Source organism: Platichthys flesus, chromosome 10 (assembly GCF_949316205.1).
Source record: "Platichthys flesus chromosome 10, fPlaFle2.1, whole genome shotgun sequence".
In the NCBI taxonomy this organism is placed as follows: Eukaryota; Metazoa; Chordata; class Actinopteri; order Pleuronectiformes; family Pleuronectidae; genus Platichthys; species Platichthys flesus.
In genome coordinates, this window is record NC_084954.1 from 11,759,763 (window position 1) to 11,775,619 (window position 15,857).

The 15,857-nt window shown below is 46.0% G+C and overlaps 1 protein-coding gene across 1 annotated transcript in view; it reads right to left on the reverse strand.

Annotated features, from left to right (window-relative positions):
• The window catches only part of ldlrap1b (low density lipoprotein receptor adaptor protein 1b), a 35,816-nt gene extending 21,251 nt beyond the window's left edge, over nucleotides 1-14,565 (reverse strand). The window contains exon 1 of the mRNA XM_062397163.1: nucleotides 14,235-14,565. Within this exon, the coding sequence (XP_062253147.1) occupies nucleotides 14,235-14,319 (85 nt within the window). The 5' untranslated portion in view covers nucleotides 14,320-14,565. The remainder of the gene's footprint in view (nucleotides 1-14,234) is intronic.
• Nucleotides 14,566-15,857: the final 1,292 nt, after the last annotated feature.

Here is a 15,857-nt window from a genome sequence, read left to right on the forward strand (position 1 = left end):
TGATGAGGTGGAACGGTTACTGACATTGGGTATTAAGGGAATGCGGAAGACTGTCAGTTTCTACACGTATACGTTTTTATCCCATACTACAATGCAGATTGATAAAATTCTAACTAAAATAATCGAAGCAATTCCAATAGGGTCCTCGCACTTTTAATTCTCCGTACTAACAAGGCCAGCAGTTGTTTCAAACTTCTCAGTGGGCGCTCAAAAATAGTCAGCAACCTTTAACATAAGAGCATTTTGTTAAAGGTTGATGATGCATTTTAAAACTTAAATTGAGTAGCAGTTGATGTAGCCTCGACTATATACAGATGATGGGGAATCTGAATCTTGCCTAAAAAGGCAAACAAATGAATAATGAAACAACCTTTCTTAAAAAACAATTGCAGGTCAAATGAGCCGATCGTGATTGGAGGCTATTTTTAGACTGGTGCATAAACCCAGAGTACTGCTACGTATGGAATAATAATCCATTTTCATATTAGTTACATTTGCATTCACACAACCAACACCCCCCACCCCACACAGTATCAGCCCCCACCAAGCCAGCTCTCTGCAGCTGCGGTGCTGATTGAACAAAACTTCAAACGCTTTTCGGCTCCGCTGGAGCTCCGGCTGGTCAGAGAGCAGCACTCGCCTGTACGTATGCCATAGAGAGGGCAGGCATCTGATGTTCGTCTGAGTAGTGGAGAATAGGATCATGGGGGAGACTGCTCCTAACATCAGCAAGCTCAGGAAGTGTGAGGGTTTGATTAGCCAATCATCTTCAAAGAATGACGTGGATAATGAACCAGTGTGGTTCATTCGGTCGTGATCTAGCTCTAGCTTTGCAAGTTTTTACAGGGCCTGGTGCCTGCACCTTGAACTTATGGAATACTGATCACACAAATCTACACACTCACGCAAAATCCCATTAACCATTACATACATATTAAAAAACCTTCAATGAAAATGTTCATGCCACACAAGGGAAATTGTTTTGGTCAGTCAATGTGTGGTAGCAGACATATTCACGTTGCTCTCTGTGATAGAGTAATTCGATGAGAAGACATGCTGTTTGCAAAAGGTACAGGCACCTATGGATCAGGACATAGGGTGAGTCTGAGTGAGATGTAGAGAAGAGAGGCCTTGCCCAGTCAGACTCTGAAATTCCATATCAACAATTGGCAAAATATCCATTATGATAGCATCTGTCCCCATAAACGTAAAAAACTATATATATATATTTCAATCCAAGAAATAAATACATATATATATATCTCCTCATTCATCTCATTTTCATCCGCTTATCCGGGGTCGGGTCGCGGGGGGAGCAGCTCAAGCAGGGGGCCCCAGACTTCCCTTTCCCGGGCCACATTGACCAACTCTGACGGGGGGATCCCGAGGCGTTCCCAGGCCAGTGTTGAGATATAATCTCTCCACCTAGTCCTGGGTCTTCCCCGAGGTCTCCTCCCCACTGGACGTGCCTGAAACACCTCCCAAGGAAGGCGCCCAGTGGGCATCCTTACCAGATGCCCGAACCACCTCAGCTGACTCCTTTCTAAGTGAAGGAGCAGCGGCTCTAATCCGAGTTCCTCACGGATGGCTGAGCTTCTCACCCTATCCCTAAGGGAGACGCCAGCCACCCTTCTGAGAAAACTCATCTCGGCCGCTTGTACCCGTGATCTCGTCCTTTCGGTCATCACCCAGCCCTCATGACCATAGGTGAGGATAGGAACGAAGATCGACCGGTAGATCGAGAGCTTTGCCTTGCGGCTCAGCTCTCTTTTCGTTACAACGGTGCGGTAAAGCGAACGCAATACCGCCCCCGCTGCTCCGATTCTCCGGCCAATCTCACGCTCCATAGTACCCTCACTCGCGAACAAGACCCCAAGGTACTTGAACTCCTTCACTTGGGCTAAGGACTCATTTCCTACCCGGAGTAAGCAATCCATCGGTTTCCTGCTAAGAGTCATGGCCTCAGATTTAGAGGTGCTGATCCTCATCCCAGCCGCTTCACACTCGGCCACCAGCCGATCCAGTGAGTGCTGAAGGTCACAGGCCGATGATCCAATGAGGACCACGTCATCTGCAAAAAGCAGTGACGAGATCCTCAGACCACCGAACTGCAACCCCTCCCCACCCCGACTACGCCTCGATATCCTGTCCATGTATATCACAAACAGGATTGGTGACAAGGCGCAGCCCTGGCGGAGACCAGCATCCACTGAGAACGAAACTGACTGGCTGCCGAGGACGCGAACACAGCTCTCGCTTTGGGAGTACAGGGATTGGATGGCCCTGAGGATAGACCCCCTTACCCCATACTCCCGCAGCACCTCCCACAGTTTCTCCCGGGGGACCCGGTCATACGCCTTCTCCAGATCCACAAAACACATGTAGACCGGATGGGCATACTCCCAGGCCCCCTCCAGGATCCTTGCGAGAGTGAAGAGCTGGTCTGTAGTTCCACGTCCGGGGCGAAAACCGCATTGTTCCTCTTCAATCTGAGGTTCGACGATCGGCCGAACCCTCCTTTCCAGCACCTTGGAGTAGACCTTACCAGGGAGGCTGAGAAGTGTGATGCCCCGGTAATTGGCACACACTCTCTGGTCCCCCTTTTTGAACAGGGGAACCACCACCCCAGTTTGCCACTCCTTTGGCACTGTACCCGACTCCCACGCGATGTTGAATAGGCGTGTCAACCATGACAGCCCCTCAACACCCAGAGCCTTTAGCATTTCTGGCCGGATCTCATCAATCCCTGGGGCCTTGCCACTGCGGAGATGTTTGACCACCTCAGTGACCTCCACCAGGGAAATTGACGATGAAACACCATCAACCTCGAGCTCTGCCTCCAACATAGAGGGCGTGTTATTCGGATTCAGGAGTTCCTCAAAGTGTTCCTTCCAACGTCCGACAACCTCCTCAGTTGAGGTCAACAGAGTCCCATCCTTACTGTACACAGCTTGGATGGTTCCCCGTTTCCCCCTCCTGAGGTGCCGGATAGTCTTCCAGAAACACTTTGGTGCCGACCGAAAGTCCTTCTCCATGACCTCTCCGAACTTCTCCCACACCCGCTGCTTAGCCTCCGACACGGCAGCAGCTGCAGCCCTTCGGGCCTGTCGGTACCCTGCAACCGAGTCAGGAGTCCTCCAGGATATCATATCCCGGAAGGCCTCCTTCTTCAATCGGACGGCTTCCCTGACCACCGGTGTCCACCACGGTGTCCGAGGGTTACCGCCCCTTGAGGAGCCTAAGACCCTGAGGCCACAGCTAGCCGCCGCAGCTTCAGCAATGGAGGCTTTGAACACCGCCCACTCCGGCTCAATGCCCCCAACCTCCACAGGAATGCCAGAAAAACTCCGCCGGAGGTGTGAGTTGAAGATACCTAGGACGGGGGCCTCCTCCAGACGTTCCCAGTTCACCCGCACTACTCGTTTGGGCTTACCAGGTCTATCCGGAAATTTCCCCCACTCCCTGATCCAACTCACAACCAGATGGTGGTCGGTTGACAGTTCCGCCCCTCTCTTTACCCGAGTGTCCAAAACATGCGGCCTCAGATCAGATGACACGATCACAAAATCGATCATTGATCTTCGGCCTAGGGTACTCTGGTACCAGGTACACTTATGAGCACCCTTATGTTCGAACATGGTGTTTGTTATGGACAATCCATGGCTAGCACAGAAGTCCAATAACAAACGACCGCTCGGGTTCAGATCAGGGAGGCCGTTCCTCCCCACCACGCCTCTCCAGGTGTCTCCATCGTTGCCCACGTGGGCGTTGAAGTCACCCAGCAGAACTACGGAGTCCCCTACTGGAGCCCCATACAGGACTCCATTCAGGGTCTCCAAGAAGGCCGAGTACTCTGAACTGCTGTTTGGTGCATACGCACAAACAACAGTCAGAGTTTTCCCCCCTACAACCCTTAGGCGCAGGGAGGCGACCCTCTCGTCTACCGGGGTAAACTCCAACACCGCGGCGCTCAGCCGGGGATTTATGAGTATCCCCACACCCGCCCGACGCCTCACGCCCTTGGCAACTCCGGAGAAGAATAAAGTCCAACCCTTATCCAGGAGTATGGTACCAGAGCTGAGACTGTGCGTGGAGGTAAGCCCCACCAGATCTAACTGATAGCGCTCCACCTCCCTCACAAGCTCCGGTTCCTTTCCCCACAGCGAGGTGACGTTCCACGTCCCCAGAGCCAGCTTCTGCCGCCCGGGTCTGGTCCGTCGAGACCCCCTACCTTCGCTGCCACCCATGTGGCTGCGCACCCGACCCCAACGGGTCTTCCCACAGGTGGTGGGCCCATGAGATGAAAAGAGGGGGGGTGCCACGTAGTTTGTTCGGGCTATGCCCGACCGGGCTCCGTGGCAAACCCGGCCACCAGACGCTCGCCATCGAGCCCTCCGTCTGGGCCTAGCTCCAGACGGGGGCCCCGGGCTTCCTCCGGGCTGGGTCCCATCTCCTCTTTCGTCGATATTCATTGAGGATATATATATATATATATATATCAAAAGAAAGCATCCTGAAACTTTAAATAGTGTCAAATTATTATTTTTCAGCTTGGACATCTAAATTCTACAATGGCACTAAAGCACCAGCCTCCACACTACAGTGCTTCCCATCTCACAATGTTAAAATAGGGCTAAATAAACAGACATCTAGATCTGCCCATTTCTATGAATTGTTCGAATTGTAATTAATTGCTTATTTCATGTGTAATTTGTGATGTGATAACAGTTCATGTGCTAGTGAACTCCTAAACCTCAACTAACACCTTCTAGGAAGCCAGTAACTGAAGAATGATCTGCCTGAAGTCCTCCAGCCAGTTGTCCACTCTGCCCATCAAGATGGAAATTTGCTTCCATCACCTCTGTCTCCTCCTGCTTCAGACAAGTCTCAACACTACACCATACTACTTGGCAAAGAGAAGAGCAATGGAACAAAGAAAAGACACATAACTACTTCCTCACTGAGCACTTCACCTACACCACAGTGTAACACTTCAGATCTTTAAAATATCTATGCGTCACTGTCAGCCGAGTAGCAGATAGGTTTACTGGGACATTAGACTTCTGGATAAACAAACAACCCAAGGTCTCAAAGTCCCGCCGCTGCATAATTATTGCAGCTGCTGATCCAGGATCATGGCAGAGTCACATTAGAGTCCCGGTATCCTTGTATTGTGGTGCATAACCAGGCTGCATGTTCTCTTTCCTCACTCTCCCGCTGATCTGCACTTTAAACGTTAACAATAAACACCAACAACAACCAAAGTTATAAGGACATGTACAGAAAGTAGCTGAAGTTTACTTTGTGTGTTTGATTTGCCCGTTATTTCCCTGACTTCTCTGATATGGAAAGAGATATTCCGTATTAACACTTATTTCTGGTTAAACTGTGTTTTTTACGAAAATGGCCAGTATGATTTCAGGCAGGTTATTGAAGCTGTGGGGTTCAGTGAATATCTCGGCAGGATTCCTAACAGTCTCTCTGTTGTCAGTGTGAGTATACAATCTGCTCTCATCTGCCGACTGTAGTTTTTACACAAGATTGTCTTAGAGGACAACGTACTGAAGAGGTCTTAGCCTCTTTTTTATTTTATTTTTTATTCAAGTATATGCATAAGCTGGGACTTTTCATTAAGTTTTAATGAAGCTAATACTACAGAGGCAGTTGGTCTCTTTTGATGCAACAAGAGATCTAGAGTGGCAAGACAGCACAGAGGTCTCTGGAATTATAATCAAAGGGATTTGAAGGCTTTTTCAGTCTTTCAGCTGTAGAACATGGATGGATGGAGAATGTGGTTGTGGTGGGTACTTGGTCAAAAGCCAATAGAGGATATGAACCAGGCAATTTGGATCAGGGTGGGTCAGAGAGGATCCCTATCACTTTCTCTGTCAACAGCCAGCGTCAGTGACTGAAGATAGTCTCTTCTTTGAAAGAAGGGCAGTTGAAAGACAGCAAGAGGGGACAGCCAAATAAACCTTTGTCATAAATGAAGTACAAGCTGATAAGAGAAAAGGGGAAGTGAGGTATAATCATACACACACATTTCTTCACATAATAAATGTAATGGACAATTAGGGAGATGAAACCGTTTAATCACCGTGGAAACAGAAGGTACGCTCTGCTACTGTGAGTGCAGGCTAAAAAACGTAGTTAATACTCTGGGGATGGTAGAGAGGGATATGCATCCAGCAAGAAGGGGATGAAAACACACTGTTCACAGGGCCGTCCTGACAATTCAATCATTTTATCAGTGCCATCAAGAACGTGCTTCAAGACAACATTTAGAGAGTTTGTCTACAGAGATGAGTTGAACATGAACATTCCCCCTCGTACACATTCAGTGACACATTTCTCAAACGAAAACAAACTCAAGGGTTACTAAGTTGAGCACTTGGCGTGACTGAGCTCGTCCACTGTGACTTCACACCATGATTAACTATCACATCAAATTGTAGGAGTTAATGCTCAAGCTGTATCTGGGAAAATCTTTTAACATCCTTGTTGTTGACATCAAGGATGATTATTCTGAAGTTCTTGAAGGGGGAGCAAAGTGGCAGCTCGGCAGCAAAGTGGCCGAGCTTGGATTGACATACAAACACGAATAAGATCCTTCAGTTCATTAGTCAAAGCCCTGCCACCTCTCCACAGCTCCAGCAGGCTCCACAAGTCCGGCCTGCTGCATCAACATTTTCCCCTTTGTTGAGTTTTGAAAGGAGCTTCAGAGCACCGAGAGCTCTCTGTGTGGTGTATCGTGGGCTTCGGTGAATGAGTAAGAGGAGGGGAGTCCAAGAACATTTATATGGGCCCTTTGGATACTACACTGTGAATGACTTGTTGTTTTGGTACTATCTCCTGAATGAGATTGGTCTCCTCTGAGGATTTTGTGTTTCTAGAACACATTGGTGATTGCACAGTGAATCAAGCACTGATGCCAGGCAAATAACAGGATCCCACGTCTTTCTCTGGTTGAAATCACTCTGGTTAGGGGAAATCATACCCAAGGATGCTATAAAATGATCTCCTCTTTTGGATATGATCCACTTGTTTATTCTTGGGCTGTCAGAGTCCTCCTGTCACTAACGGGCAACAGACGCAAAAATGAAAAAGAAACAAACATCTCCCAGGGAAAAAGCTGACATATTTGTGGGGAGAGTGGTGTCTAGAAATAGACAACGCCAAAGATGTCAAGAGAGTCAATGGTGATAAGAGCCGACACCGAGGTCTGTATGTTGTCGAGAAAAAACCACACGATCTCCACAGCAGTATAAGACACTTCCTGTCTCTGCCTGCTGCATCCGGCTGCTACACCTGCTGCATCCGGCTGCTACACCTCTCCCGAATAATGCGGAGGATTTGATGCACTGGCGAAAACATGTCTGTATAGAAAACATCTGCTGTGCTGTGCATCTGTAAAACGCAGAATGCAGGTGAACTTCGTAGTTAATTCTCTGAATTTTACCCGCAGGTTACGTCTGAAAACAGCGGATGATACAGCCTAAAGTGCAAAAGATGACAAAAGCAGAATTGCTCGTGTCTTCCTGACCTAAGCCTGTAGTGAGATGACCTCCTCTTATCTCCCAACGACAAGACACGTGCAAAAACCAACCTATTCCAGCATTATAAGATTCCAATCAGGACACTTTGGGGTAATTTAGAAACTGCCGACTCAGATGAGGAAAGATGCCTGCGGGGGGGAATGCATAAAGATGAAGAACAAGGCTTGTTAAGTCTTATATAACCTTTCACTGTGCCACAAAAAAATGTTGTCTTAGGTTTCCTTTGCCGACTATTGACAATTGTTCTCATGTGACCATGTTTTGTACTGTACACTGTGTCTGTAAGCTTATATACTCTGTTCAGGCTGTGCAGGTCAGAGACACGCACCATCATCACTAACTCCCAAAAACAGACAGTCATTTTTCGAAAAGGCTGAGACGGAGGATTGTTCAGTGGAGAAGGACTGAGTGTTAGTCAAAGGGATAAAAGTGTGTTAGTACACATGGGACAATAGCCACTGTCTGTGCCATCCTAATCCAGTGCCATTGTTCCCCCTCTTAATTTTAGCTTCAGTGTGAAAAATACAGGAAATGTTTCACATATTAACGATAACCCAGGTCAGAGTCTCTCCGAGTTTGACATACACAAATAACATTGGACAAAAATGGCCATGGACATAAACTACAGGCCTGTTGATGAGAGGAGAAATCAATATTAAGTAAGATGAACATTCAATGGGGATCATTTCTGCTCAGCAGCCTGTGACCCCTTTTATCATCGTCCTTGAGCACCAGGATCCCTCTCTGGTTTCGGCTCCCAACAACAGGCTTACGATATTCTTAAATATCAGAGTTGGAGCATTTTCAAAGACACAGAGGGAGGTTCACATGACTATGCAGCTATCACTGTCTGATTTGATAACCATCCAAAACAAATTCAGTTGGGTGAGGGGAAAGGATTTGCAAAGGATAAGAGTCTTATGGTCATGATTTAAGTCCTGGCATTGAGACACGTGTCTTTCACTATTGGCTAAATCCACTCAAAGAAGGAAAGTGAGGAGAGGGGGAGAGAGGAGAGAAATGACTGGTCATGCCAGTCAGGGATTACAAGCTCATGATCAGCTGAGGCCAGAATGTGCTCTCAGCAAGAATCAGGGTTATGAAACTGATCCTGACGGTGCCCTGTGCACAGCAACGTTTAGCAGAAAGGATAATGTTCAAGTTCAAATAATACTAGTCAGTAGGCTGGCATTTTTATCAAATAGCTGAGTGCAGCTTTGCATCCAAGGGTCCATGTTTGCAATCTCTGTGTTGACCTCGGTGTCTCCTCCAATTTGTTGGGTCTGTATTCGCTTCAAAGGCAAAAAAGGCAAAAATTATAATAAGAACAACTACAAGTTATGTTGCTCAGACAACTGATGATTATTACACACCAGAGAAACCACAAGGTCCCATAAGGACCTCTACACCAAACCAGTGGGAGAGAAACCGCATTAAAAGAAGGATAAATGAGCCATTTGTTTGCTTTGACTGAATTCTTGTTTTAGTCAAATATTGCCCCACAGGCCTGATAAATATTCCTCTTGTTCAGTGTTTGACACACAAAACCACAGATCTGCAAAATGTATCCCTGAGATTGAAAGACAGGCTCCTCCGTAAGGGTCTTCTTTCCATCTTAAAACTGAAGTTTTTTCCTCCTCAGAGACATTTCAAGTTCTTTATTGCTGCACTTGCCGACCCACAGGCGGTGAGGAGAGTGACAAGCCAGCGAGAGGTAGATGAATTCTCCTTTAATGAAAATAATCCCACTTGAATTCCCAGGAGCTTAAAATACAACATGAGTTTACAGGAAAGGGTGTGTCATTGTCATGTAAGGTTTCCTAGGATTTCAATAACAAAACAAAACAGAGATTTTTCCTTCCCAAGAAATACCCGTGGGTATATCTGGACCTTGAAGAAATAAAAGACACATTTTGAAACAAAACAGAGCAGCTCCTTACAACTACCGGGTCAAATAGAGTTCAACTTTGGTGAACTCAGACTGTTGATGTCACAGGCTCAACCAAAAGCAAAAGGTGTGTGGTTGACTCTCCTTGGCCATCATTGTGAACCAGAACAGAATTATGATATTCTTAAATATTTGTGTTGGAGTATCTCCAAAGACACATGGGGAAGAACACATAACTGTATAGCAATCAAGCTCTGATTTGATGACCATCCAAAGAAGATCCAGTTGGGTGAGGGGAGAGGATTTGGAGGGGATAAGAGTCTTATGCTCATGATTTGAGACACATGGAGATGATGTTATCTATAGAAGAGCTGGAATTAGTAGGTGATTACTTGATCACTTGATTTCACCAACACATTTCGGATAATACAAATATTATTCATCTAATATACACACTATACACATATAGTAGATGCCTTCACAGAACCAAATCCCTGGACTTTTGTTTTGAAACAAAAAGTATTGGTTTTAGACCAGGTCCTTCAAACTAGCAGGTCTTACCTGAATTACAAGCTCACAAGAAAGGGGGCAGGGGAGATGTTGCCTTATCTACTACCTGAGTTTCAGTCGTGTTTACGGGTAAAAAAAACAAAAGACATCCCACAAACCTCACAGCCCGAGGGCAGTGTCAAACCCTCACCTCCTGTACACCTCCATTCTCTGCGAGAGAGGTGGCGAATAAAGCTTCCAATGGCAAAGCAAATACGCAACATTGCTTTGTATGGAGTTCAACTCTGACCAGCCATGTCACAGCCTCAACCAAAAGCAATGACATTCGTGTGGTTGATATTACTTGGCCCTCATTGGCTATAATAGGCCCTGATATTAGCTTCTGCCGGATATGGAAATTATGAAGTGTCCGGAAAAAGACAGACTGCCTCTCTGTCAGGAGAACAGCATTGAACATAAGTAAATGGAATGTACAGACGATACAACTAATTTCCTAGTCTGTCACATCCTGCACTGCCAAATTCACCAAGCGACGATATACAAGTTGCATCGGTGCTTATCATTTGCCTACTTTTGCATATGTGACCGTCCCCTGTTAAGTCAAGAGGAAAGGGCACTATGCTAAGCTGAGTTAAATGTCAGTAATGTCTTGCCCAGACTTTGGTTGCTGTGGGCTCATATTCTTATTGTGTCTGTAGGTGCATTTGCAACAATAACCCATTCGCTAGCTGGTTAAAGCTGAGCAAGCCAACAAGCAGCTGATTATACCAAGACAACATTCCAAATATACTTAATTGTGATATTTGGAGGCTTTCTTTTCACTGTCAAAGTCTGATGGCCCATATTTTGTCGCTAAGATCTCCAACTGACAGACCTCTTTACTGTCACACTGACCATATGTACCAGACATATGGCTGGGGGAGATTACATCAATTTCTTAACAGGAAGGCTAGCTGGTTATCCACTGTGCTTGCCAGTTCAACTTCTTCACTATTTTTTCAGAATGAAGTCTTTCTGTACTTTCCAAGCACTGTAGATAAAAAAAAAACTCTGTCTGAATAGAAAATCAAATCTGTTTTAGGCGGGCCTTGTTTTTTTAATTTAGCTTTTAATCTAGTTTCCACCATTAATTGTTTGTTTTTTTATTATAAAAATACATTCTGGAGCAATAGATTTTTTTCTAATCACAGATAAACAAATGCAATATAGCAGAGTGAATAACAGAAGCAAATAAATCAGCTTTTGCTTCACAAATTCAAAAAACTGCAATTTAGAGTCTGTGCCAGTTAGTGGTTAAAAAAAACAATTATGATGTTAAGAGTATCATATTTTTCCTGCTGTGTCTGCACAAACAAGAGGAAGTCAAACATCCATTTCCCCATGGGATAAAAAATTGTCCTCATGGAGAAGTGGCGCCAGAACATGATGGTGCAATCCTTTTCCCACAAACACACATAACTCCACACAGTGACTCCACACGGAAGCAGCTTACAGATACTGAAGATCTAACAGGCCTATAAATCATTGAGGACTTTACAGCTCAATAAAGGATTCCTGTAGGAAGCAATCTCCATTACCGCCTTTGCTTGACTTTGTGTGGGGGACAAAGCACTGTCTGTGGCCAGTGCAGAGCACATTCGCTATGTTGTTGAATGAATGGTTATTTTAACACCTGTTAGTATTATGCATGGCCGTAGCCTGTATATAAATGAAGCAAAAACATTCCCGGATACTGACACTGCCATCTTACCCGACAGTCGGGTATGCACACTCTAAAAAAGGGATGAAGATGTGGGATCAAGGTCCCATCGTAACAAACGCTCAACCAATGGAATAATGTATAAAAAGCTAACAAGTCAGTAGCTGCCCCAACTATTATTAGCCATCTGCATGCGTAAACTCGACTGACACACTTATATGTTGCTATTCCAATATTGATCAGCCCGCATAAGATAGCTCCTTGACAAGGGGCACATTGGAGGGAATTGTCTCTGCACATTGCAGACAGGGATTTTCTATCTCCTACACGTTTCAGAAAAAGAAATAACAAACAGTGCCTTCATAACCTAAAAAGATAGTGGATGTAACATACCAATTCTCTCCCTGTGAGAAATAGCAACTGTAGTACATATTGAGAGGGCAGTGCAGAGTGACATTCTGTCAGCTCAGCAGACTGCCAAAAGACAACTGCGCTAAACCATACAGGAAATGACAGAGCTGACACGTTTGTGCCGGTGTAGAAAAACAAAACTGCGAAAGTAGGGTAACGGGGCACTGCAGGCACAATTGAGAGCATACTCTAAATGTTGACGCGAGGAGATCGTTAAAGTGACGCAGATAGGTCTAGTAAAACAATACTGGAATCTATTATGATTGATCACTGACAGTGGGAGAGGAGGAATGCAGAGCTGATAGATGCCAAAGAAGTGAATAGGCTGCTTTGACAAGACCAAGCCCAGCTCACGGGGCGTGCGAGACAGTCTCACTGTAGACATGTTGCAATACTGCCTCAAATTATGGTCTTAGGCGTTCTCAAAAATTACAACCCATGTCAGATGGCAAACTATCAACAGCGTAAACTACTCAGAAGAGCGAACAGGCCCTTTTAATTCAATCAAACAGCACCAAATTTCACAAACTCATAGATATAAGGTGACTAAATGTGTCTGATCTTTTTTAAAAAGATCTGTTAATTGTTCCTTGGGAAAATGGTGAAAATGTTGAATGTTTAAGAAAGAAAGAAATTCTCGATCCACCTTCTAGTCCAGATCTGCACCAAAATTTACAGGGCTCTTCCTGGCAAATACAGAATCCTTCCACCAAGTTTCGTGGATGTCTGTTCAGTCATTTTGAGTAATCTTGATTATAAACAAATAAAACAAACAAAGCAGCCAACAATTGGAAAGGGATGAAAACATAACCTCCTTGGTGGAGTTAGTTGAAAATGGAAGGAAAAAAAGGCGTGTCCACCTTGTACCAGAAGATTGCCTACTCTGCAAGATGAAACAAGTTGCTGTTCACTGGTGCTGCTGAAACTCAGTTCACTCTGTAATTATCGGAGCAGTCTGGGGCGGGTGGGGGCAAACAGTTAACCCCGGACAATACTATACCCTCTGAATGAGAAAATAATGTAGATGAAGAAATAGTGTGACAGAGATCAGTTCGCCTTCGACAGACAGAGGATGTGACTTTTGCCACAGTCTGAACATGGGCTTGTGGCAAAGTTCAACATCAGTTATTGATCTGCCATTAGTCCTCCGCATGTGGCCCCTGCCTGCAGAGGACTGACCATGCTGCTTATTCTGCATTACCACCCCCCACAGAGGAGTGGACAGAAACAAAGCATCGATTGCACTGGTCCGGCACGTGTGACATCTTGCTGCCAAATGCTCTATCGTCCATGGCCAGGACACCCTCTCCCTCTCGCTCTCTCCCTCTCTTTGTAAATGCAAGCATGAGAAGGGTGGAAAAGCTTCTGAAAGCCAGCCCAGCACAGTGAGTGTGGTCATGCTGGTTGTGGTTGTACACACTGGAGAGACAAGGTGGAAAAACCGATCAAAACCCGAGTTAGAGATTAAATTAAAACCCGTATCGTGTATATAGGCGCCTTGCTGAGGTGGATATTAAAAGGTGACCGACACGGCTCTTCACAACAGCCTCACATTTTGTGTGTTTCCTGTGGTGTATCGCCTAGCAACAGCGCGTTGCTAGGATGGCACAGGCTCGCCGGGAAGACGACCACTCTCCTCCTCGCGCAGCTGTCAGCCGAGTGACGTGGCACACAACCACGGGGTTTCGACGGGAGTCTCAAACTTTTCACCCCCCCCCCCCCCCCCCCCTGTTGTTCTCTGTGTCAGTGAGCGACTCGTCGGACCCGTCAGACGTGTGCACGCAGAAGCATCCCCACCACCGGCGGCACCACGGGCTGCTGAGCTCACACACGCCTCAACAGGAGTCAGTTTACGCGGCGCTGGCTGCTGTCACTCCGAGCGTCAAGTTCACATTTGCGACTGAAGCACACGGACGCGTTCTTTGTGAAAACCTGTTGTTTCAGTGGTTCCTGTGCCCACCACTCTGACAGCTGTTCGATTCCCAGCATCTGTAGCTACCGTCCACACGCGCACACACACACACGCGCACGCACGCACGCACGCACACACGAGTTGTAAAGTAGCGCCAAGTAAACGCTGCTTGTCAATGTTAGCTACTAGCTTGGTTTAGCCAGATTAGCAGTGGCTAACGCCTCCGCAGGAGATGTATCAAACAGACCGAATACTTACTTTTATGTCTCCCCGAACCCCACGACTGTTTGGCGATGCTGGGGCTCCGGATAATTGCCCTTCCGGCGGATTTCAAAGCGTCCATGTCCGTAAACTCCCCCCTAAAAAAGTCTGCTGGGCAAAGAGCTCCGACGAGCGCCCCTGGTTCCTCCGCTGTGGAAACACTCGGCTCGATCTAAAACACCGCGCTCCCGTCCAAACTTTGTTTCGGCGTTTCTTTCCTCCCCTCCTCCTCCACACGGTTCGCTTTCAGGCGACGGCTGCGGATCATGCTCGTCCCCCTGGGCGGTGTCATGTATGTAAATGAGGCGGATAATGTGCGTGACGCCCGTTTGAGGGATCACGCGAGTGGAGAGGAAGAGGGTTGTTGCAGCAGCGGAGGTAGCGGTGCCGCCTCTCCCCATGCAGCTTCTCTGCTTCCTGTTTCGCTCCCCCAACACACACACACACACACACACAATCACACAAACACACACACACACACAAACACACACACACAGCTCTACTAGTGACAGATTGTTTCGGCAGTCGTGTCACTGCCACTGATTGGACCTCATGTTTAATTCCACATGGCCTCTTCTGTTCAAAGCTTCTAAAACCACTGCTCTTTGGAGGTGCGTGTAATGTCACGAGTGGGTTGGAGGACGGGACCAATTCCATTCACCTCCCCAGGTTGATGTAAAGGTGCTAAACTCACATTTATACATATGACCTCTTTACAATGTAAGAAAATTATCCGGAGTATGCCTGAAGGCACGTTTAGTGACATGTAACTCAGCATTATAGTCATTTTGATTTATGTAGTGATTTTGATTTATGTAGATTTATGAAGTTCTTCTGATTGAATCACAGCAGAAGATAAATCTTCATATTATTCACTGCAGTAAATTGAGAAATTCCAACAATGCAGAGCTGTTGTGGCCCACATTCGGCCCCAACATGGAATGGTGTGTCACTTGGGCGGTTTGCTCCTGTTTGCCAGATCTGTGCCACAAGTAAGCCATGGCAATACACACGTGTCAACCAAGGGTGGTCCAAATGCGGTTTGTTCTATTTGGGCCATATTCACCATTTACCACATGGGCCACTTAAGATTCATATCCACATCTCACATTGTTAAGAGCGCTGATTGCCAAAAAGGCTCCAAAACATATACATTCATCAGATATAGAGAACAAATCAAGACCTGCTACAGACAAGAAGACTGTGTCTAGGGTTCTTTTATTATGGATAATAAAACCAGAAACACATTTCTTTTTAAACCTCTCCCAGATCACACAGTTGACCCTTTATGCCTTATAGTTCCTCTAGAGTTGAGTGGAAGGATGTGGTTTCTACTGCCAGACACAAGGTACATCTCAACTGAGCACAGACACACCTCACGATTAATTAAGTACAATAAATCATCTTCTGACCATTTATTTTGGTAGTGTTCGAATTATCTTGTTTTAATTTTATTATATAATTTATTCATACATTTTAATGTATTGAGACCCTACCAAATATTTTTGCAGGCTCCCTTGTCCAAGAATAATTATTTGATGAATTCCAATTAAAAGTTTGTTAAGTCTGTAATCAAACATGTTACCTCACACTTCTATAATTGTGAATACTTTCCTTAAG